This window comes from Fundulus heteroclitus, chromosome 2 (assembly GCF_011125445.2).
Source record: "Fundulus heteroclitus isolate FHET01 chromosome 2, MU-UCD_Fhet_4.1, whole genome shotgun sequence".
Taxonomy (NCBI): Eukaryota; Metazoa; Chordata; class Actinopteri; order Cyprinodontiformes; family Fundulidae; genus Fundulus; species Fundulus heteroclitus.
In genome coordinates, this window is record NC_046362.1 from 6,049,105 (window position 1) to 6,072,879 (window position 23,775).

Consider the following 23,775-nt stretch of genomic DNA (forward strand, 5'->3'; position numbering starts at 1 on the left):
CTCGCTCCTACTTGAGCTGATTTGCTCCGCAAATGAACAGACAAAAAAAAAACAAAAAAAAAAAACGCTGCCCACCATTTGAATATAAGAACATGGAATAGACACTGAAATAAAAAAGTGCCTGAAATAAAAACTGACTTGAAAAATAAATACATAAATTAGCTTTACTAAATAAAAGTGTATAAATTAATAAATACATCTTGAAATAAAAACATATATAAATAAATTAATTGATATTTAAATTGATAGATCTATTTTTAAACAAATTGTTTTTCTCAAATGAAATAAAAAATAAATAAATATTTAAATAAATAAAGAAAAACAAAATTGTATCTTTATATATGTGTATTTATTTGTTTTTTCATGGGGACAGTCATTTATTTGATTGAATATATATTAATAATTTATTAATAACAGTATTTACTTTTATTATTTTGAATGAAATGGCTCTCCATTTTTTTACCGTTATTGTCTTTTTGGTTGCTTGTGGAAACCGTTCATGTTTGCCACCGAAAGTCCCCTTTTAGCTTTAAAAATGAATGAAGGTTCCGAACACCACGGTACTTTTTGTTTTCCCGCCTCGGAGGCTCCCCTCTTGTTCAGACCGGCAGCTGCGCAGATAGCCGGTAACTGCTGGAAGCACCGTGGACGGACATGGGCTATCTCAAAGAAATCGATATCGAAAACTTCAAGTCATGGCGTGGGAAACAAGTTATTGGACCTTTTATGCGATTTAGTTGTATAATAGGCACAAATGGTTCGGGTAAGTGAAACTGTAAATACTTTTGCTAGCCTTCTGGTTAGCTAACCTCGAGACACAAAGTGCATCATGATGGCGTCCCGTTTTAGGTTGGCCTCCTCGGTTTATTAGCAGGAAAATGCACTATGAAGATAAAATATAGTCTAATTAGAGCCTTGGAGGTAAATGGACCCAAATTATAACTTTGAGACGAAATAAATATATTAGTTGAACTTTTTTTTTTAACGAATGAATGGTTGATTAATAAGTTATTAATCGACCATTCATCGTTTTTTTTCTAATGTGGCTTGGCATCCATTTTGGTAGTGTTTGGTTTTGCTGTTGATGTATCGTGGTTGTTTAACATACGTAAAACACGTGATACCGCTCAAAGGAAAGTCCAACGTGATGGACGCCCTGAGCTTCGCCATAGGCGAGCGGGTCGCCTCTCTCCGGGTGAAGCACCTGAGGGACCTGATCCACGGAGCCCACGTCGGCAGACCCGTGTCCGACTCCGCCCGCGTGAGCCTGCGCTTCTGCACTGACGAGGACCTGGAGACGGTCTTCTCCCGGACAATAACAGGTTAGCGTGGCACGTGCAGCTTAGCTTTCTGTGTTTAACCATTAAAGTCCGGCTCGATGCGCAGAGAGCTAGACAGAACATGACGTCAGAAGGTGTCTTACGTTTAATTAAACCAATGACGAGGCAGTTTGTTTAATTTGAGACAAACATATAAGAGAACGAAAAGTAAGTCATTTTCTTTTTTCAAATGAGTGTATTTGTTCTTGATTTGTGCAGCAGGTAAGTAATATTATCTGTCAACGGAAGACGTATTTATTTATACCCCTAAAATAATATAATTAGATACACTGCGCTTGAAACAAGATGCAGCTCCTGTTTTAAGTGCCAAAGTCGTATTCCATTGGCAGATGATCTTATTTACCCGCACAAATCAAGGACAAATATTTTACTTTCAAGAAAGTTTTGCTTACTTTTTGTCCCTTTGTGCAGAGTAAGAGGTCGTATATTAACATTACTCACAGGAAATACAGTATCCTTGATGTCCCACTGGGACACAACCAGCCAGCAAAGGGAGGAGCTGTTAGTTATTTATTTTAGTGAATGTGTTACCTGTCAAATATTGGAAAGTGTCTAAAACATAAAGCAATAATAAAACAAAAAAAAAACAAGAGTTGGTACGGCCCTTGAAAGAGACTTTCAGACCTTATGGTCCACAGGCTGTGGGAGACCGGTTGGACTGGGTGGGGCAGGATTAATGGAAAATATAATGAACCCATAGAGACACTAAAAACATTAATTACATGGAAAACTTGGCATGTCCTAATATTAATAACCTTATCTTAACAAAGACATTGAAACACTAATATAAACGCGCCTATTCCCGATTAAATCAATAAAAGCAAAATGCAGCTCCTAAAATCTTGTTGGCAAATTTTCCTATTAAAAAAATTGTAATCTTTGAAAAACATCACTACATTTGACAAAAATGTTGAGCAATGATGAAATATTTGATCTCTCTCCAAACGCAGGGAGATGTGACAGATTTCTGACAGTCAAGTTGGGATGACTCCAAACCTGATCAGTCTACTCCCACTCAGATAAATGTGGCTACGTGATACGGGTTTAATTTGTGTCTCCTGTTAACTCTTCAGAGGATTTTATGTTATTTGCTAAAGCTACAGATTATGCAGGGGAAAAATAAACACTATGGGAATGAGAGAAGGAGCATATTCAGGATGTTTAGAGCAGGGGTTTTCAAACATTTCGTTAGTTTTCCAAGGACCCCTTTGGATTCCTCATGCTGATAGTATTTTTAACAGCCTTTTGTACTGTTAAATACATTAAGAATTATGTATGTTATTAAAAATATATATAATACACCTAATATTAGAAATTTGGTGGAGATTATCCTCATTCTCGATAAAGCCAAACTCGATGTAACTGTTGTCATACTTCCTAATTTAGCTGATTTGGCTTTTACCGTATTTGATGAAGAGGATGGAGTTAAATATTTGTCCACCGTGTTACTTATCTCAACCCCGTCACATCCAAAGCAGTGCCTCTTCAGACCCGACAACATGCGTTTCACGGACCCCCAACCCGTGGTTTACGGACCCCCAGGGATCTGCGGACCCCAGTTTGATGGCCGCTGGTTTAGAGGAAATCAAACTTTATTTCTTGTCAGAACAAATGCACCTCCAAAATAATTGCTATAGTAAATAAAGACAGAAAAAAAGACCCTGAAAGGTTTTGATTTAACCCATATTGTCTTTGATAGAGCTGTTAGCATCTCTCTGGTGAGGGTAAGGCTGTTTTATTTTGAAAGTGCCTGAACGTTATTTGGTAATTTTATTTGCTATATCCTGCTCAAGAAGAATTTTGTTTGATAAAATATGTTATTGAAAAATGTCAGATAAAATCAGCTGTGTCACATGAGGAAATAAAGTGCTCACAACGTTAAGCCAGTCGTCTCCTGCTCAGCCTTATGGAGCCATAGGAGTGCCAGAAAATGTCCTTCACTGCTTTCCGTTGTCTTTTCAGGGGACTCTTCTGCGTACCACATTAATGGCGCTCATGTTTCGTATTCCACGTACATCGCGGAGCTGGAAAAGATCGGCATCGTGACCAAAGCTCAGAACTGTCTGGTGTTCCAGGTGAGACGTGAGGCCTCCGCGCCACAGCGAAGGCTGCGTCCAGGATCGCTAATTCTTCCGTAGGGTTTACGCAGGAAGAACACACAGTTTTTCCTCTTGTCTGACTGGTGCTTATACACAGGATAGAAATGTTTTGAATGATTATGACTTAAAGATAAATTTGTAAAAAAAAAAGCTGGATAAATGGAAACATTAAAATTGCCCAAAAAAAAGGGGAACTGCAGACAAAGCCAACATGTAACTCCTCGTGGTGTTCACTAGGGGGCGGTGGAGACCATTGCTTTGAAGGACCCAAAGGAGAGGACTAAGATGTTGGAGTGCATCTGTCAGTCCAAGCAGTATGCTGTAGACTACAAGACAAAGAAAGAAGCCCTGCTGAAGGCTAAAGAGGACACACAGTTTCACTTCAACCAGAAGAAATCTGCCACGGTGGAAAGGAAGCAGGTGTCCCTGGAAAAAGTAGAGGTAATCTAACGCATTGGATGGTAAAATGACTTGATGTACATATTGGTCTCTAAGTAACTACAACTCAGCAACTAATTTACCTTCAAGCTACTTTTACAAGGACTTGTAAACATTTAAAGTTTCCTAGTAGATGTCTGGTAAAGCTGTCTTTGCATCAGTTTTAAGGAAACAAAATAAATAAAAAGAAAAAAACGATACTCGCATGTTATCTACTACCACTGTGTAGTAGTAGGTGGGTACACTCATACATCAACTTTGCCCCAACCGTCATTCAGTGGAGCTGTTGATCATTCTCATAAGACAGCATCATTCACCCGAGACGCAGCCATTAATGTCAAAGAAAACGAAGACAGGTCCCTCGATAAAGCCGTGTTTCCTCCGGAGGATTGTCCACAAGCTTGAGGAGCGTGTTAAATCTGGTGACTGTCGTGGGTTTCTCATTGGGATAAACCGTTGGGGGCGGGGCTTACTCTTCAGACTAAACTGTCCTCACTCGTGGTTCAAATTTGTGCAGAGCCAGGCATAGTTCCTTTAAGAGGCCATGCAAACCATTCTGGGATCAGCAGGTGAATCAATATTAGTACAAAGTCTGGACAATAGTCTACACTTTTATGTCATTTTGGCCATAAAAAACAACAGTAAAAGTTGCCTCTGTACCTTTAACAGAAATATGAATGAGGGAGCTCAGTGAAAACGATACTCTTTTTCCTCCTTTATTCTTTGTAAGTTACAGATTCTATAAAACAGAGGTTGCATTGCTGGTAAGACATGTTATCCAATGTGCACCTTGCAAATAGTGCAACTTGATTTTCATTTTAACATATTTTTGAAGCATTGCATTACCATTCCATATTCATCTGCATAGTCTTTGTGGATCAAACCTGTCAGATTATCCCTAAGAAGTTGGAAATGTTTCCTTCGTGCTCGTTTGTGCAGTTAAACTCACACTCTCCGTATTTCAGGCCCAGAAATACCAGGCGTTGGTGGATGACCTAAACCAGAAACGTCTGCAGCTGAGTCTTGTTGAGCTTTATCACAATGAGAAGGGTATCAGTGGCATCAGCGACAGGCTCAGCGGGAAAAAGGAGAAAGCAGCAGAGAAGAGCAGCGAGTTAGTCTCTGTGGAGCAAAGTGTCAAAGCCTTCAAAAAAGAGCATGGCCGCCTCGCTAGAGAGACGCAGCACATGGAAAAAGAGATCCGGTGCGTTCGCCACAACACGATTAAAAAAATAGTTTTTTTTACTTTACATCTGTGAATAAAATAACTTTTACCTTTGCATACGAACTATCTTCTCTACTATCATTCTATTGCAAAGTGGTCAGGACCACATCGTGGCTCAGTCCCGGTCTCAGTACATCAAAGCCAAGGTGAACACGTCTCATCACATGAAGAAGGCTGCAGAGCTCCGCGAGTCTGTGAGGAAGAACAGGAAGACGTTGGCTGGTAAAGAGCAGGAGCTGGCAGAGGGGCGGCAGGAAGTCGCTGAGCTGGAGGAGACGTGGAAGAGGTACGAGGAGCAGATCCAGAAAGAAGGAGTCGCAAGAGGAAGAGACATCAGCCTAGATAAGGATCAGGTAACAATGCCTGTTTACTGTGATTATAACTAAACTCATGTTTGGGTTATCAAACATGAGTTTAGTAATAAATAACTGTTCTTATTTATGGAGTTTTAAAAATTGAAGCTGAGAAGCAGATCACAAAATGGATGGATGGATGAACAAAGAGAGAGTATTTGCTGTAAAACTGAAATTCAAAAATATAAAATAAAAAAATTTAAACATTTTCCCTAAGAAAAAACAACAACAAATAACTGACAGAAAACGTTAGGACTCCAGCTAGCGATTATTTTAATAATTGATTAATCTGACGCTTATTTTTTTGATTATTTGAATCTCTAAATTAACAGGCCTGAATAAAGAAGTGTCTTGAATTAAACAAAAATTTATTGCACATTTTAAATACATTGTAAATGGCAAAAGCATGCAAAAAAAACTCAATTTAATGCTCATGGAAATTTGGCAAAATAATATAAAACAATATAACTAGGGTTGCAACTTCTGATTATTTTTTATCTGAATAATATGTTGACTATTTTTCCAATGAAAAGATTAATAATCAGAGTTGAAATAATGCTAAATAGGAAATTTTTATTTTATTTTACAGAATTTGAACCATGTGAAGCTAAAGGTGTGTGTACAGTTTTGGCTTAATTACTGCTCTAAGTGGGTTGTCCTTTCAGGAAATGACGTGAAAATTCGATTACTAACTTTGCACTTTGAGCCGTCTTGCTGCTGAAAAGTGCTTTATAAACCAACTTGCCTTACTTAATTGATCATTATTTCAATGAACGATTATTCACGATAAATGCGATTAAGCCGTTTAATTGTTTCAGCCCTAGGTTACATCATTTTGGAAGAAACTCTAGTATAGATCCTAACCAGCAGGAAAACAACATATTATTCTACAGCTTTTATAAAACTCCTCTCCTTCATCCGCTCCATTAGAGCAATAACCGTAAAGAATCGTTTCACCGTGGAGCTGCGAAAAGCCTGAACACTTCTGAACAACAAGGTAAACAATAATGCCTAAAGTAACCATGTTTTGTCCGCTACAGTTAGATCAGTATAAGGAGCTGAAGGAGTTAGTCCAGAAGCAGGGGGCTGTCCTCTTCCAGCAGGCTGAGAAGTTGCAATGGGAAGTGAGAGCAGACCGTGAAAAGGTGGCTTTTGACCAGCGCAGGAAGAAGGAGATAGAGGTACTTTTACATTTCTGTAATCGCTACACTTCCTTTTGTCCCTCTAGCAGAGCTTCAATGTGTTTTGACAACACTTACATGGCAATACATTTCTGGGATAAATAATAATAAATGATAAATATTTCCATAGTCACCTGGCTCATCCTCACCGTGTTTTACAGGTTTCCATCAGAAACAACCAAGCTCACCTGGAAGAATTCATGAGCAGAGCAGAGAAGCTGGAGGAGTACACCCAGAAATGCAAGTAGGTCAAACGTATCATCTAAATGAATGCATTCTCAGTTACATAATGCTTTCATTATCTGACAGAGACTTTTCTAAATTACATTTAGATATGTTTTTTATTTGTTCTGGGACGTTCTTTATGTAACATTGATGGAAAGCAGTTAATGTGCAACAAAGTATTATATGACTCAGGGAGTCCCTGGAAGGTTTTCATCAGCGGGAGGAGAGCCTGTCTGCAGAGCTGCAGCACGTGGTCGAGCGTAGCAAGGAGCTGAACCAGGAGCTGGGCCAGGTGGCGGAGGAGCTTCGTAACGCTCGTCTGGACAGCCACGAGAACAAGCGTCAGCAGCAGCAGCGAGAACTGCTGGAGAAGCTCCGCAGACTCTACCCAGAATCTGTTGTAAGACCGCGACCCAAAACCCTGATGACATGCAACAAGTCCCACAGCGTTTCCCTTCAGGGTCAGATGACTCCTAATTACTACAGTGTACCGGCAGCTGAGTGAAGCTGACACACCACCCATGTAAAAAAAAACTCGGGTAAATAGACTGAATGGTTAGTGCTTCGTTTGTGCCGTTAAAATTAGCGTTTGTGCTTCTTTGGTTTCGCAGATATTCTAAGTTTTAATTTTGGCTGATGACGTCATCATAGCCCGCAGCTGCAAAATAAAGCGGAGCGCTACGTTTTTATTCCTTTGCTGTTGCTGAGCTGGATCCAAAACAAACCGGGCTGGTCTACTTTTTCAGCGCCTCGTTTGTGCTGCTTTCATTTCCGATTCAAACTATATGCTCTAAACCTTCAGGTGAACTAAACTAAACTGCACAAATGAAGCACGAAAAAGGTAGACCAGTTTGGTTGGATTTGGAGCAAAATGGGGGAATGGTGACTCCATGACATTAACACATATTCTTTAATATTTCAAAACTCAAAGCTTATTTACCCAAGTTTTTTTTACATCATTTCAGCTTCACTCAGCTTGTATAGTATATATATATTCTTTCTCTCCGATTGACCATCTGTCTGAGGGTGAAAACCAGGGGACACACTGACATTGATCCCCAACAGGGAACAGAACTGTTGAACAGATCTGGAAATGAACTGAGGTCCACGGTCAGACACAATGTCCACACAATGAATTTCGTATAGTGGTATATTTCTATATCAACATAAAAACAAACATTTGGCTGATTAATGTGTGAGAATAAAATGAAAGATGATAAACCAGCATTTAAAAAAAAAGATTGTGAGCCATATTGATTATATAAATGGAAAAATAATAACCGTGTACTGTCAGGGGCAGACTGGCCAGCCATCGGGCGCACCGGGAGTTTTCCCAGTGGCCCGGCCCGCTCAGCGATCGCAAAGGTTCGGATCACTCTTGATAACACAAACAAATCATGGCGTTCATGCGGCTGACTCGGCTCTCTGCCAGACTGGAACTCCCATAGATAGCAGTTGCGGGAGGGAAGAGACAGACACGCCCCCTCCTGTCGTTTTCTGAGGAGGCTGATGCTGTCTCTGTCTCAGCGCTGCTGTTGCCAGATTTTTCAGACCCCTGCTCCACCGATTTATTCATTTTCAATAAAGAAACCTCAGCCTTTTTCTGTGTTATTGCCGACTTAACGTGAAAGCAGTTCTCCAGTTACTTGAGGGAGCTTCTCCAACTCCACAGTCTCACAGACAGCTGCTCTGACTCGTTCTGGCTGCAAACCCCGCTATGAAGCTTCATACCTGCCCACAGTTGGAGAATTTTTATAGTTGGAAAATTATGCTGAGCCAAATGGCTGAGCTCTTGATTTACTGGTCGATCTACGTTCCTACCCTCATCTATGGTCACAAGCTTTGGGTCGTGACCTAAAGAATGACATCCCGGATACAAGCGGCTGAAATTAGTTTTCTCCGTAGTGTGTCTGGGCTCTCCCTTAGAGATAAGGTGAGGAGCTCAGTCATCCGGGGGGGACTCAGAGTAGAGCCGCTGCTCCTCCACGTCGAGAGGAGCCGCTTGAGGTGGCTCAGGTATCTGGTCCGGATGCTTCCTGGACGCCTCCCTGGTGAGGTGTTCGGGGCACGTCCCACCGGGAGGAGACCCAGGGGAAGACCCAGGACACGCTGGAGGGACTATGTCTCCCGGCTGGCCTGGGAACGCCTTGGGATTCCTCCTGAGGAGCTGGCCCAAGTGGCTGGGGAGAGGGACGTCTGGGCCTCCCTACTGAAGCTGCTACCCCCGCGACCCGAAGAGGAAGTGGAAGAAGATGGATGGATGAATGGATGGAAAATGATGAGGGTTTGAATCAATTTTTTACACAACAGTGCACCGGATCCTTCAAAGGCTGCAGCCCTGAATTAACACCTTCAGGCCTGACTTGAAACTCTGTGTTGGATTGCTTTGGTCTCAGTAAACAAGCAGCCAATCATGCTGCTCGCCCTGCCCCGTTTCTCTTGATTGGCAGGCGAATGAATTCTGCTGAAAAGTGTAGTTATGAAATAAAAAGGCCATTGTGAAAAACACCATTATGAAATAACAGGAGGACTTTAAAAAATGACAATTTGAAAAAAAAACTGATGGCATTAAAGACAAACACCTAAACGCTAATTTTATATTATTGTGAAAAATAGTATTGTGAAATATTATTAATTATTACACGCAAAGAAGAATGGAAAATCTTTCATCATAAGCATTCAGTTATTTCACAGTTTCATAGAGACGGCATGAATCGTTGGTTTGACCGTTGCCTGTTCTGTCGCAGTTCGGCCGACTGTCGGATCTGTGCAGCCCGGTCCATAAGAAGTACCAGCTGGCTGTTACCACAGTCTTTGGCAAACACATGAATGCCATCGTGGTGGCATCTGAGAAAGTAGCCCGGGAGTGCATCTTTTTCATCAAGGAGCAGCGATCCGAGCCAGAGACCTTTCTGCCCATCGACTACCTGGTTGTAAGTGGCCTCATTCTCCTGCGGGTGGTCGACAGTGGTCATGGAGACACTCACACCTCCGTCTCTAATAACCAGACTTCCTTTGTGCGCAGGTGAATCCGCTGAATGACCGACTGAAGGAGATTCCTGGTGCCATGATGGTGGTGGATGTTGTGCAGGTTAATGCTGCCGCGGTCGCTGCTCAACTGAGGAAGGTGGTGCAGTTTGTCTGCGGCAACGCCTTGGTGTGTGAAACTATGAAAGATGCAAGGAGCGTGGCCTTTGACAGGCAGCAGCGCGTTAGGGTAAGCCGCAAATTGTATTCTGTTGTCCTGTGATTGCGTTTTTTTAAGGATATGGGCCAATCACTTGTGCTGCTTGCAGACCGTCACCCTGGATGGGACGCAGTTTAAAGCGTCGGGCGTGATCTCCGGAGGTTCCAGCTATCTGCGGACCAAAGCCCGCTGCTGGGATGAAAAGGACATGAGACGTCTGAAGGAACGCAAGGATGAGTTGATCTCTGAGATGCGCGTGAGCAAATGTTTCAAAGCTCCATGAACACAGTTGTCTGTGCATTAATCTTCATTTATGGATTCTTCTGGTCACTTCTTATTTCACACCTAAGCTATCTTCTTAGGACACATGGTTTTGTTCCCTTTTGTTTTTTCACAGGATTTGATGAAGCTAAAAAGGAAGGAATCCGATTTAAAGCAAATCAGGGCAGAGGCACAAGGAGCTCAGACCCGTCTGAAATACACTAAAACGGATTTGGAAATCCTTCGGAATAAAACTATTCCTAAATGCCAAGCGGTAGGGTCACAGAATTGCCTTTATATCACATTCAGCCTGATAGTTTAACACAGATCTCCTGTTTTTATAAAGATTAGCAGGGTTTCCCTTTGAAAACTAGCTAAGCCTGGTGGTAGTTCAGTTTTAAAGGCGTTTGCTTCTGATGCCTTCGTAGCCATCAGCTACGAAGGCATCAGAAGCAATGCATCAGCGCAGTAAGCGTTGCATACTGCAGCACGGCACGAAGGGGGAGCTCAGGCCGATAAAACCTGGTCACTGGGCTGGCTGTGTCCGTCAAGCTAATAACGGCTAGCATTAGCTTATCTATATCGGCAGGTTTACGGCTTCACTGTTGCAGATACAGGAGCTGTTAGTTTAGCATGTAGCACCGTTCAGCGTCTTGTTTTGTTTTTCTCTGCCTGGGTTGAGTGTCTCTATGCGCTGCTGACAGAACAAGTGCAACAACTTGGGCAGATGTGAATAGATCTGTTAATATAGATTTTGACACAAATTTGTATGTTTCAATAATTAATCTTTTGATGTGAATTATATCGAGGTATCGATTATTTTGACACCCTTACTGAACTTGCTGACTAAAACCTTAATGATGGTTACATGATGATCATAAAGACTTGATTACTGATTCTTGATGTACCATCTTTGGTATCACTGTTACTGATGATACAGCGCAGGAAACCCTGGATTAGTCATTGAGAGCCCAGAACTCACAGTTCAAATATAAGATGTGTTGTTGAACTAGCAACAATGAATTACACATAACTGTTTTTATTTTGTCTTTTCTGTGCTGCTGATGGATTTTTAGGAGATCTCCCGTCTGCAGAGTGAATTATTGAACCTTGAGTGTCAGATTCAGATGCAGGAGGAGAATCTTGAAGCAAAAACTGCAAAGATGAAGAGGATTAGGCAACAGATCGATCAGGTACAGCCTTTCCAAACATGTTCAGATGCTCTACTTGCTCCAGACTGCAAAAGAAGCTTTAAAATTAACTGATTTAAATTGAAAAAAAAAATTAGAACGTTTTAGATTGCTTAGCCCTTGAAATGGATTTTAAAAAGATCCTGTTTTCAGGAATTAGTGCATGTCTTTTTTTTTTAAACTTGCATAAAAGCTACATGTTTTTTTACTTATAGCTATGAGTTTATACTCCCTCTGTCACCTGGGTCATGGAAACTATAACAGGTTTAAATGGAGGGCAACCGGACTGTCGCTCAGTTTTTCTGACTACATTTCAGCACCTATCCAGGAGTCTTGGTCAATGGAAATACGCTCAGTTCATTGCCTTTGATTAAAGCCTGTTGTTGTCATTGTGTACACTATTATTTTACCACTGTTTTGCACCTGTGTAGGCTTTAACTTATAGATGGTGTGTTTTTAGATCGACGACATGGTGTTTGCAGACTTCTGTGTTTGGATTGGTGTGGAAAGCATCAGAGAGTATGAGCAGGAGCACCTGAAACAGCAGGCAGAGCTCGACAAGAAACGGTAAAACTAACCACACGGCAGCCTTTTCATGGTTGTGCCTGACATTTAACTGAGTTAATCTGTAAGGCTTTTTTCTGACAGCTATGAAGAATTAAAGGGGACATATCATGCTAAATCCCCTTTTTTAGCGCCTTAATACATTTTGTTGTGTACTTGGAGTCTCTAGGAGTGCAGAAAATGTGAATGTAGTGTTTCCGGGTGCAGCGTAGATATCTTTATATTCTGTTTGGATCGTCTGTTCTATTACAGTTTTGAACAATTAGGTCACAGTATTTGCTGTGGAACTGTTAAACAAGGGCAGGCTTTCCCTTACCTGACTCCGCCAGATAGATTTGCTCCGCATATCCATCTGGAAACCTTCCGTTGAAGTAATTTTGGGAAGGGGCGAAAATACTGGTTAGGTGATTGGCCTATGTTGGTGATAGACGGGCCAAATGAACCAATCAGATTCGTCGTCGCTCGTAACAGAGCGACGACGAAAACACAACCACAAGCCAAGCTACTCTTGCTGCTGCAGGTAAAGGCTTGTTAGCTCAGCAAAGAAATACTCTGTAATTCCGATAAAACTTGCTCGATAGCCACGCTAACGCTAGTTTCATCGGCTGAAGCCGCCATGTTCTTTAGACTCAACTGACGCGCTTCCCGTTGCGTCACACCTCAACCCGCCTCAAAGCCAACGCTGATTGGACGTTCGTTTGGTGAACGGCTCCAAATTTTCTTTAACGGAGAGTAGCCAGACTGATCTGCGAGTGAAACCTTGAAAGCTCGCGAGATCAGGATGGTCTCACGAGGCTAGGCTTTCCCCCAGTGTATTGTAGGCCTGGTGGGCCACAATGCTTTACTTTCCCACCCACCCACCAGGCTAAGCGTTTATTTTAAACAAGTCTTTTATACACCAGTAACAGTGATACCAAGGATGTGCATAGTAGGGTTGTCAGAATAATCAATGCCTCAATATAATCAATACTAACAATTAATTATTCAAAGATAGACATTGGCGTCAAAATCTATATAAACTGACCCATTCACATCTGCCCACATTGTTGCACTTCTTCCGTCAGAAGTGCACAGAGACACTCATCCTGTCTCCCTCTGCAGCTGCTCACCAAACGCAAATAATGAGCTGCTGCTGGAAATCTAAAAGTCTGCTAACGTGGCGTAGAGCCAGAAGAAAGCACGCAACCCTCTTTATAGACAAGATAAACATAAAAGTGTAACTTTTGTCCCCGACAGACAAGAAAAACGAAATGCTGAACGATGCTACATGCTAAGATTTAAGATTGAAGTTCGGACGTTGGTATTAAAAACGTACGCTCTCTGTGGGTGACCGTGGACGAGGAAAGCTGGTTAGCCAAGAAGCTAACTTGCTGTGACACTGGTAGCAGCTTGCAGCTCAGCTGTAAGCCAGAGAGCAAAGTCTCTTATAAGACCTGTTGTCCATGAACACTAAGCAGGACAGGATTGCAAAACGTGTTGAGGAAGTTACGTAGTTACATGCGCAGATTGAAGAGAAGGAAGAAGGATGCGGACTTGGGGAAGAGAGTCGAGGATTTGGAGCAGTACTCCAGAATCAGTGATTTGGTTGTGACAGGACTCAAGATTAAATATAAAAAGCAGTTTTCAAATAATGGTTTCCTTTATTAAGAAGAAATACAGTAGCTATCCACACCTCATGTGAAAAGTAATTGCCTCCCCATCGCTCATAGTTTTAAGTCATGAAACACCTGATATTAAGCAAATGTGTGCTTAGTTTAACTAAGCACACCCCGGCCTGATCACTGAGGTTACTATACAATCAAGAAGTCCTCTGACAGCATGAAGTAGGCAAAGAGATCTTGAAAAAGCAACGCAAAATGCTCTGAGCTAAAGAAATCTTTACCATAGATGTGACATCTATCAGTAGAAAGAAAAAGCCTTTATTGTCATATTTGCATAAGAATATAACAGAAACTCCTTTTGGCATCATCTCTTATCCTGTAACAGCCACCGTGTCACTAATGAATATCAAAGTGCAGTTTAAATGTTATATGAATTGTCAGTGTTAAAACTAGTACAAAAGCAACTCAGGGGGGTCATGGTTCCTACAGCAGCCTCTTCACAGCCATGGGGAAGAAGCTGTGTTTCAGTCTGTTGGTGTTGGCTCGCATGACTCCAAGTCTGCCAGAGGGAAGGCTGGTGGAAAGAGAGTGTCCTGGGTTTCATAACATAAGAAGTAAAGAACACAGCTGACTCTTGAATGCACTGAAATTATTTCTTATACTAAAAGGTGAAACTTCATTGTCACATACAAACATCGTCAGCTGCCAATTGTCAATAAACTAAAGAAGATATAACACTTTTATCTCTATTAAAAAACACCACTAAGGTTAACTGAGGTAATGCAACATTCTTCTTCAAGTTGATGTGAGGTAGCCCCTAAAACAAGATTAAACACGCCTTGGGGTCTGAAGGTAGATGACCCTTGCTGGCTTTCAGTTGCCAGAGACGGTGAGTTTTCATAAACATTGTCAAAGTTTCAAGCTTACCTGTGAGCTGCGTGCTTCTTCCTGCAAGTAAAGTTGTCCACCAATTCCACCAATAACAGCGCTCACCCACGCTGCGTCACACGAAAAATGGCCAGATGTGAGCTTGGCGCGAGATTGCACGAGACTTGAAGGGAAGATTCAAGATGGCCGTGCGGTGAAGGCCGGATCGGCGAATTTTGAACACTGAGCGAAGTTTTCGGGGAAAGTTTAGGGCGTACCGAAGGCGTACATCCCAACAACAGGGCGTACACTTTCTTAATATTTTTAGTAGAGGGCGCCTGTACGCATTGCTACCTAAAAGTCTGATCCAAAGCAAACCAACGAGTCCAACTCTGAGTGGCTGAAAATAAAAAGTAAAGCAAAGGTTTCTCACAAACGCTGGATGGCACTTTCCATCAAGGGTTGTACAGCCAGTCATTACATTAAGGGGACAGCTCCTTTTTATATTGGGTCAGGTTAGTTTACATACTTTTTAATAAATGAAATCATCATTTGAAAACTGCCTTGTTGACTTTTTGATATCAAAGTCCGCTGATGATCTGAAACATTTCAGAAACAAAACAGAAGGAATCCTAAACGGATTAAATCCTTTTTTCTTTGCTTTAAATATGTGTCAAATCAAAATTTCCATTGGCCACTGCTAAATATATATATATATATATATATATATAAAAAATCACTGTAACCTTTTTTTTTTTAAAGACCCCTTTTGTTGAAAAGATTGTGCACATCGTGGACTGAACTAATATGATGGGTTCTTCTCTGTTGGGTATCTCTCGCCTAAGGCTGGAGTTTGAAGGTCAGCGCACCCGCCTGAACGCACAGCTCGAATATGAAGAAGACCAACTGGCCCAGGAGAGGAAGAAGCTCAGCATAATGGAGGGTACCGTTAGTAAGGAGGAGCAAGCCATCGTTAAAAGCAGCGAGGTAGCTGTCTCTTGCTTTAAAAGTGGAATTTTGGGCTCTGCTGGTCTTTGTAGCAATGTAGAAAAAAAAGCAGTGATGAGAGGGAAAGAAGTCACACAAACAGCCTCTACACAAGTGGCACAAACTTTAATTTCCTTCCTTGGCTTTTATTGTTGTAAAGCAGCCTACTGTTGTCAAAATGCATCATGTAACATGTTGTCTAACATGCTAGCAGTTATGCCCGATAACAATTTTGTCCCCTGGATTATAATACTGTAACTCACCTATGTGTTTAGTTAAACTTTATTTTATATCCCCCTTTGCCGGTAAAAACAAGCAGATTTCTTCATCTGAGTTTTTACTGTTTTTGCGCAGGATGAGAAGAAGATGTTGGATGTGGTAGAGGAGGGTCAGAATAAGCTTCTGGAGATGAAGAACCAGCTTCTCCTGAAAAAAAAACAGGTGGCCGCGGCCAAAGCTGAGCTCAACCAGAAAACTCAAACTCTTCAGGAGATGAACAAGTAAAAATCCCCCGAATTTCACCCCTTTGCTTTGGTTTGAGTTTATCACTGCTAATGTGAATGCATAAACATAGACCGATAGGCATTGCTGTGCAGATTTTTATACACTGAATTTTTTTTAGTCTCTGGACTTTAGCTGCTCTTTTCACTCTTTTTCTGTTCTGTACAGACAAAATGTGAAAAATATCAATGAATGACGAATGACTGTACTGCAATATAAAATGTAAATTTTTCAGCCATTTTAAACATTTGCTTCAAATTAAGTTTCTCTCTTTGAACAGATCATACACGCAATCTAGATCTAGAAGTCTTTAAAATTTTCATAGGTTTACATAGGTACGAATAAAATATACTTGTTTTCCAGACTTTTTCTAAAATCCAAAACTCCCTTCCTCCAATCAAATCTAATCTAGTGTTGTTTTCCTCTTTCTCCAGTTTTTTTGCTGGGAAAAGCAAATGCTCACAGTGAAGTTTAAGATTCCTACTTTCAAAATAAAAAGCTTTTAGTTATGTATGTAATGTGATATGGAGTTCCACCTCTGCTTTTTTAGCCATCAATCATTGGATTGTTGGGACACCAGACTGTGCTGGCAGCCTGTTGATGGTTATAGAAAAGCATGTGGGTGGTGAAATTTACCAGGGGGCGTTATACCGATTATTAGTGGGGCTGATTCCAACATATTAGAACCTGTATTCAGAATTATGGCACAGTGTGGATAAGAGAAAAACCTTAATAAATTCAGTGCCACCATTTGTTTTTCAAACCATTGAATTACTATCATGTAAAAGTCCTAAATTTGAGTCGGTAACACCTGCAGAAACCCCGTGTACAATCATTCTATCCTGCCAATGGTGCAAATTCCAAAGTATCAAATAAAAGGCAATCCTTTTTAGTTTTTGTAAACAAGCCATTGGAACTGTGTCAGTCATACTTCATTAGGATAACAGTGTTTCTGTTGTGACTTGTGTAAGAGAGCTGACGAAACTTCAGCGAGAGGTCATGTCTGCAGAGACGGCTCTGGAGCAGAAACGCTTGGCTCGACACAACATGCTGCTTGCCTGCAAAATCCAGGACCTGCCGATCACCCTGCTGTCAGGCAGCCTGAATGATATCAGCGAGATACAGGTGGGACACACAAGTCTATGGATGGATTTTATGGGGCTGGATGATATAGAAAAAGAGCATATTGATAAAAGAGAAATCGTATTCATTATTATCATTATCGACAAATTCAAAACTTATATTTTAAGTGCAGCTCTGGTCATTTTATGCTGTTGCTTAGCGACCTATTTTTACATTAAGAATGGAAACACTAAATTCAACCCTTTATTCAACCAACTTTTTACCAAAACCGCAATTTTTTAGAAAAGGAAAAAAAGAACGCATGCTCTCTGAACTCTTTGAAAGGGGCGGAGCTTGGTTCCTGGGTCTGCGTTTGGTTGCGAGGATGTAGTGATGTAGGGGAGTGGTGGCCTAGTGGTTAGAGTGTTGGGTCCCAGAGGTTCTGAGTTCAACTCTGAAAGACTGCCACTCTGTGTCCCTGAGCAAGACCCTTAACCCCAGACTGCTCCCTGGGCGCCGCACAGTGGCAGCCCACTGCTCCCCAAGGGGATGTGTTAAAATGCAGAAGTGAATTTCTCCATTGTGAGATCACTAAAGTTAAATTATTAATATTAACCTACATGATAGACTAAAATGCCAAAGGAAGGAAAACTGTTCTTCTACTTATATTCTTATTGAATTACCGTCCAGCCCTAGGATTTTGTTTTGAATGATCATTTGACCACGTTTGCTAATTGATATCAGTTTCATCTTAATGTGTCATAATGTAACTAATAGTTATGGAATAATAATAATAATAAGTTATGGTAGAATTGAATAACAGATTTTTCATTTTGCAGCTTGCGACAGATTCAGAAAGCACCACAGCCACAATGGACATTTATGAGAGAGAGGCTCTGATCATCATTGACTATTCTGAGCTGGAAGATGAGCTCATGGTGAGACATCATATGACGTATTGTGTTTATTTTTTCACAGTCCAACTTCAATATTCAGTGTCCATTCAATAAATGCATTTGTTGATAGAATCTGCACGATGAGAAGGAGATAGAAACTCATATGATGAAGCTGAAGGACTCAGTGTCCACTTTAGAAGATGTGCTCAATCGCTCCACTCCACCCAACCTGAAAGCTCTGGCCAAAATGAGGGAGGTGAAAGATAAGTTGCTGGACCTTACTGAAGGTATTTTGTTTTTTTTTTGTTGGAGTTTTTTTACTTTTGTGTTGTTGTCTGGAACATGAAGGTATTGACAGGTGTGCATACAAAGCTTAATGTCTCCCTAGAACACAACAATATGTTCAATTGTTTGGACTTTTTGTAAGGACGACAGAGTATATCATATCTGATGTCATGTAGATAGACAGTATTTGGTGTTAAAAAGTGGGCCTCTAAAGGGCACATGACTTTGCAATGCATTGTGGGATGCAGGTCGCCATTTTCTGGGGCAACGGCTTTTGTTTACATTGCTGATGCTGTGCTGTGAGAGATAGAAATGTGAAGTGCTTTAAAAAATGGACTGTACTAAACAGATGGACTGTACCGAGACAAGCTAGACCCTGTTCTGAAGGTTTGTTGTCTCGGAAAAATCTCCAGGATCCGAGGGATTGATCCATTTGAGCATGATGAATAGACAATGGATTTCAATGGCCTGCTGCTGCCGCCCACCGCCATTCTCAGAAGCTGAGTTTGCTTTCTATCTCGTCAGTGGAGTTAAGCTTGTTACATACTCCAAGAGAACAAAGAGTTTTTTTCTCGTAGTCAGGGTGGTAAGAAGACGAAGAACAGTTAGTTTTGCCTCTGTCTATTCATATTGCTCGAGACGCTCAGCTGCAGAAGTCAGCCTCATGTCACTGAAGATGGTTTTGCGGGCGGGGGAGGGGGGTCACAGAGAGCTGAGCTCAGAGCTGGCGAAGAGCTGCATATTAAGGAGCACACAATAGCTCACGGTGTGCTCTGGCACTATTTGGAAAGACTGCTAACACCAGGCACATGCAGTGTTACTTAATTAGGATAATTTATAAAGGAAACTTTGCAAGTGAGCGGAATTAACATGTTCGACCGCTTAATCCACCAGAGTTGAACTGCCGGACTGCAGTTTCACAGATGTGACGCATTTCTGTATCTCTAACCTGAACACGCCCATATAAGTCCTGTCCAATCACAGTACAGTAGTCGGACACCCCTTGAGAGAAGGTTCTGCCCAGACGTGTTGAGAAAAAGCAGGGAGACCCTCAAACACAAAGCTGAGAACAAAATGACGTCAGTCGCTGTGGGAGACAAATTGTCTCGGTTCTCTTGGAGTATGTAGCGACCTTTAGTTTTTATAAATGTTAAGTCTTTAAGAGCTCATGGACAAAGCAACTTTGGGTGGGTTCAGGATCTCAGAATTTTTCACCATAAAAATTAAACTCGTCATTTCAGTGGTAAGTAAACAACACGCCTTCACCTCACTGTGCTCCTCCTCCGCTCCGGTGTCTGCCGGAAAGATGTATTAAAAATTATTTTAAGCCTGGCATTCATTCTACATTTATGATGAAAATATTTAGGAGCTTATTGGTTAATTTATTTATGAACCAGGGTGTTTTCTCAAAGGGTCTCCTTTGTGAACTTTTACTTTGTCTGCGGCCCTCAGTAAGCTAGTCTAGCACTAACCTCCTGCTAAAAGCTCAGAGTAAAACAGCATAACAAGCTTTGATTGAGACTTACTAGTCTGAAAACCCCCTGAACACACACACGTATCGCGATGCGGTGTTGACAGGGAGGTTTGGTTGTCTCACGGCTGCTGTCCAGAGTCCATTGGTTATCTATTTGTCGGTGCAGAGAACCCAGTTCCTTGGCTTTGATTCCACGTTGGAAAACTGAAAAATCTCAACTCATTGTTGTTTTTTTGCCAAGCACAGATGGCACAGCATGTTTGCACCATGTTTTCAGCTAATTAGAAACGAATGATCAGAAAACAAAGACAGCGTTGTGAATGAAAGCTGTGTAAACAAACCTCAGCCGGTTCCCTGATGCCCAGGTATCCCACAATGCAATGCGGTTGTTACGTCACCCTTTCAAGCTCCATAAAAAAGTGTTCATGTTCAGATTTGGCTTTAGTTCTGTGGTCAAGGATGTTATGTCATATTTTGTATTAATTTCATGATAAAGAAAGTGACATTATAAAGTATCATAAATCTATCACCTCATGCAGTTGGCTCTTTACCAAAGAAATGCAGTGAAAGGTGGGGGGGCAAGTAAAGGCCTCTAATGGCATGGCTGTGTATTTCAGTCTTGGTTTGTCTTGAAGCTATGTCTGGCAGAATATTCCAACATATCCAAAAATCTGTGGCGCGGTTTATGTGGTTATTAAATTGTGTTGCTACAGTATGTGTAACCACATACTGTAGTGTAATGGAGTAATGGAGTGTTATATCCTTCAGGAAGGTGTCTTCCTGTGTCCCTGAAATGAAAGGCAGATATGTAATAAAGTGACTGGGTTTTACATTACATACATTTTTTTCCCTTGGCAATATCACCGTAAATGTTTTGTTTAATATACAGAACAATGTGTTACCATGGTATTTTCTGTCAATAATAGTTCTAAATAATGCTACTGAAATACACTTCTGGTTTGTTTTGTTTAACTGGAACCCGTGAACAAGTTGCATGCTTAGTCCTCCTCTTCCTCATTCAGCTTTTGATGCCAGCACCAAGGCAACCAGGAAGTGTAACCAGGAGTTCGAGCAAGTCAAAGCTCAGCGCGTCCACCTCTTCAGTCAGTGTTTTGAGCATGTGGTGCTTGTAATCGATCAGATCTATAAAAGAATCTGCAGAAACAGCAGTGCTCAGGTGAGTCGACAAAGCACACGAAACAAACCAGACCGAAAAGAGAGCTGAAGTGCTGTCAAGTGTTAAACGCAGACACACAACAAGTGGGCCATCTTTTCTCACACTGAAAGAAACACACTAACACACTGCTCATGTTTTCTCCAAGGGAAAAAAAACAGCAAGCAGAAACATCTTGGATACTTTTTATTTTTCTACTCTAATTTAATAGAATAATCTGTAATTGAGGGTTTCAGTGGTCTAGAAAATTAGGTTTGTTAAGGAATCAGAATGTTCTTTCTGCAGCTCTCTCCACCTCAAAGGATTCATAGAGATGTTTTAAACGAAAAATGTTCCCATAGAATCCAGTTTTCCCATAAAGACTTTAAAATTCTGTGCGCTCCAGGCCATTCTGAGTGCTGAAAACCCGGAGGAACCATATTTGGGGGGCATCAACTACAACTGTGTGGCTCCAGGGAAACGCTTCATGTCCATGGACAATCTGTCCGGTGGAGAAAAGGCCATAGCTGCTCTCGCTTTGCTATTTGCTGTAAATAGGTAAGCCAGTACTTAAAATAAACGCCAGTCAATGCAGCTTTACTATTGTTATTATTACACATTTTTCCATCTCTAACTGATTGATTGTTGTGCTGTTTCTGCTTTTAGCTTCCGCCCGGCTCCTTTCCTCATCTTGGACGAGGTGGACGCAGCTCTGGACAACACTAATATTGGCAAGGTAGGAACTAGAGGTCGACCGATATGTCGGCCGGCCCATATTTTCGGCCGATATTAGATTTATTTATTTTTTGTTATATCGGTATCAGCCGATACGTGCATGCGTTGGGTGATCCATTAGCGCATTCAGCAGCTGCCTTGACATCACGTGAAGCACATACATTGCTGTTCTCTCTCTGGCAGAGAGCGGCTGGTAATGTAAGACTGGTTGTAAGACAAGAAGAGTGAGCTTTCAACTTTTATTGTATTTATGTCTAATTTAGATGTATTTGCCTTTGAATATCTGCCTCTGTGTATGTGAGCGGGCTAAAACGGTTTCTGCACAGGTCATCTGAGTGGTGTGTGTTTTTTTTTTACTTTCACTTTGGCACTGAAACTTGCGTGTCAACGTTGTTGTTTTTTTTTGTAAATGGTCGAGCCACTTAAAGTCGGTATAAAACTGCTTTTCCACTGTCTAAAAAATAAGCTGCCACTGCTGCATGCACATGAAAACAGTCACCAAGCACTACGCGTACAGCATCTAACTTTACAGCAAATAATGTCCATATGAAGCGGTGCTCTGTCTTTTTTTTTCTCCTCTACACTGTCTCGCTGTGACACGTTGTTTTGTTGCAACGCGGGTTTTTTCGGTCCATCTTTTCCGTGACAGACCCTGTTATCGGGCTTTCTGTGAAGCTAATAACAGCTAATGCTAGCTTACAGCTCTGTTGTCCGTACGGGTTATAACTTCGCTGATGGACGTAAGCTTTATGTTGCTCTGGAACATCCGTGTCGTTCTGTTAGCTTAGCACGTAGCACCGTTACGCTCAGTCTAATTTCAGCGTAATTTTGACAACTTTCAGCGTAACGGCCCGTTACGCTCAAATGCGGCGGATAAAACTTTATCTGGGTGGAGTTGCTAATTTACCCCATTCATCCTCCCAGGTCTGTTCCACTTTATTCAGCCAGTTGTGGATGCAGCTGTGTAATTTAATATGTGTGCTTACCAGATTAAATGTCAGTTTTTAGTCTTGGATTGTGTGAAATAAACGTCTAAATAAATGCGTATAGTCCGGTGCGACTTATATATGTTTTTTTCCTCTTTATGACACATTTTTTGACTGATGCGACTTATAGTCCGTAAAATGCAGAGTTTAAATGTTCTACATTGTTTGCTATCCATTGTTTATATATTATGGATTTTTTTAAAGTTGCATTGCGCAAGTTTGAAGTTTTTTTTCTTCTTTTTCATACATGCCTGATGTAAAATGAGTTTTCCTCTATTTAATGCAGTTGCCTCAACAGTCAGTTCAAGTCATGACGCCTCTAAACCAAGGAGCTGTGCAGTCACAGCAGCGGATTGTTTTCCTCTTACATGCGCAACACCGGCCCAAAAAAATTGACCCCACGTATCGGGTATCGGTTTGCCTGATGTCAAAATAATCTGTATGGGTACCGGCCTTCCTTAAAAAACCTGTATCGGTGGATCTCTAGTAGGAATCCTGATGCTGGCCAGATGTTGGGCTTTATCTGTCGATGCACTGGTCGGTTATCAAAACTGTGTAAGAAGCTGTGCTGATTATGTGAGAGGAAAATAGGGAAAACTTGCTCATGTTTCTAATAAAAATGACTCCATTTGACTTGTAGATCTCTGAATAATGTGACCATGCTCTCCATCGCCAGCGAATGTTTTATTAGTCTTGATTTGTCCAGGTGACCAGCTTTATGAGAGAGGAGTCCAGAGAGAACATGCAGATCATCGTCATCTCCCTGAAGGAGGAGTTTTTCTCCAAAGCCGACGCTCTTCTTGGAGTCTACTCTGATGTGAGCTACGTTCACAACGCCCTGCTGCTGGACAGAACATTTTAGAAATGCTTATTTGGTATAAATACATTGTCACTGATGTTTTGCTTTTCACAGTTTGATGGATGCATGTTCAGTCGCGTTCTGACCCTGGACCTGCGCCCTTACCCGCTGGTTGAAGACGAGAGCAACAAAGAATCGGACATGGAGACTAGAGCAGACAAAGCACCGGATTCTTGTAGCCTGGATTCAGCTTCCTGAGGACAGTGTTTGTTTGCAGTTCAGCTATGTTCAGAAAAACTTGTTCTAAGAGTTTTTATGTCCTTTGGGTGTTTGACGTTGTTAACTCCTTATCAGTAACAACTTCTG

General features: G+C 41.4%; 1 protein-coding gene across 1 annotated transcript; it reads left to right on the forward strand.

Annotated features, from left to right (window-relative positions):
- The first annotated feature begins 610 nt into the window (after window positions 1–610).
- smc1b (structural maintenance of chromosomes 1B) lies at window positions 611–23,775 on the forward strand. The gene is made up of 25 exons (XM_036146318.1): window positions 611–763; window positions 1,134–1,322; window positions 3,303–3,415; window positions 3,677–3,880; window positions 4,843–5,081; window positions 5,197–5,455; window positions 6,496–6,636; window positions 6,798–6,880; window positions 7,054–7,261; window positions 9,609–9,794; window positions 9,887–10,078; window positions 10,158–10,304; window positions 10,446–10,583; window positions 11,386–11,502; window positions 11,960–12,066; window positions 15,377–15,518; window positions 15,873–16,018; window positions 16,991–17,144; window positions 17,921–18,019; window positions 18,108–18,264; window positions 20,759–20,913; window positions 21,296–21,447; window positions 21,556–21,625; window positions 23,317–23,427; window positions 23,524–23,775. Exons 1-25 carry the CDS (start codon window positions 655–657, stop codon window positions 23,665–23,667), a joined length of 3,762 nt encoding a protein of 1,253 aa, XP_036002211.1. The 5' UTR covers window positions 611–654; the 3' UTR covers window positions 23,668–23,775.

Bases quoted from the DNA above. Each gene is read 5' to 3' on its own strand.
- smc1b (XM_036146318.1), top strand. From the start codon at position 655: ATGGGCTATCTCAAAGAAATCGATATCGAAAACTTCAAGTCATGGCGT. The intron at 10,584-11,385 runs GTAGGGTCACAG...ATGGATTTTTAG, and splicing joins CTATTCCTAAATGCCAAGCG to GAGATCTCCCGTCTGCAGAG. The intron at 18,265-20,758 runs GTATTTTGTTTT...TTCCTCATTCAG, and splicing joins GTTGCTGGACCTTACTGAAG to CTTTTGATGCCAGCACCAAG.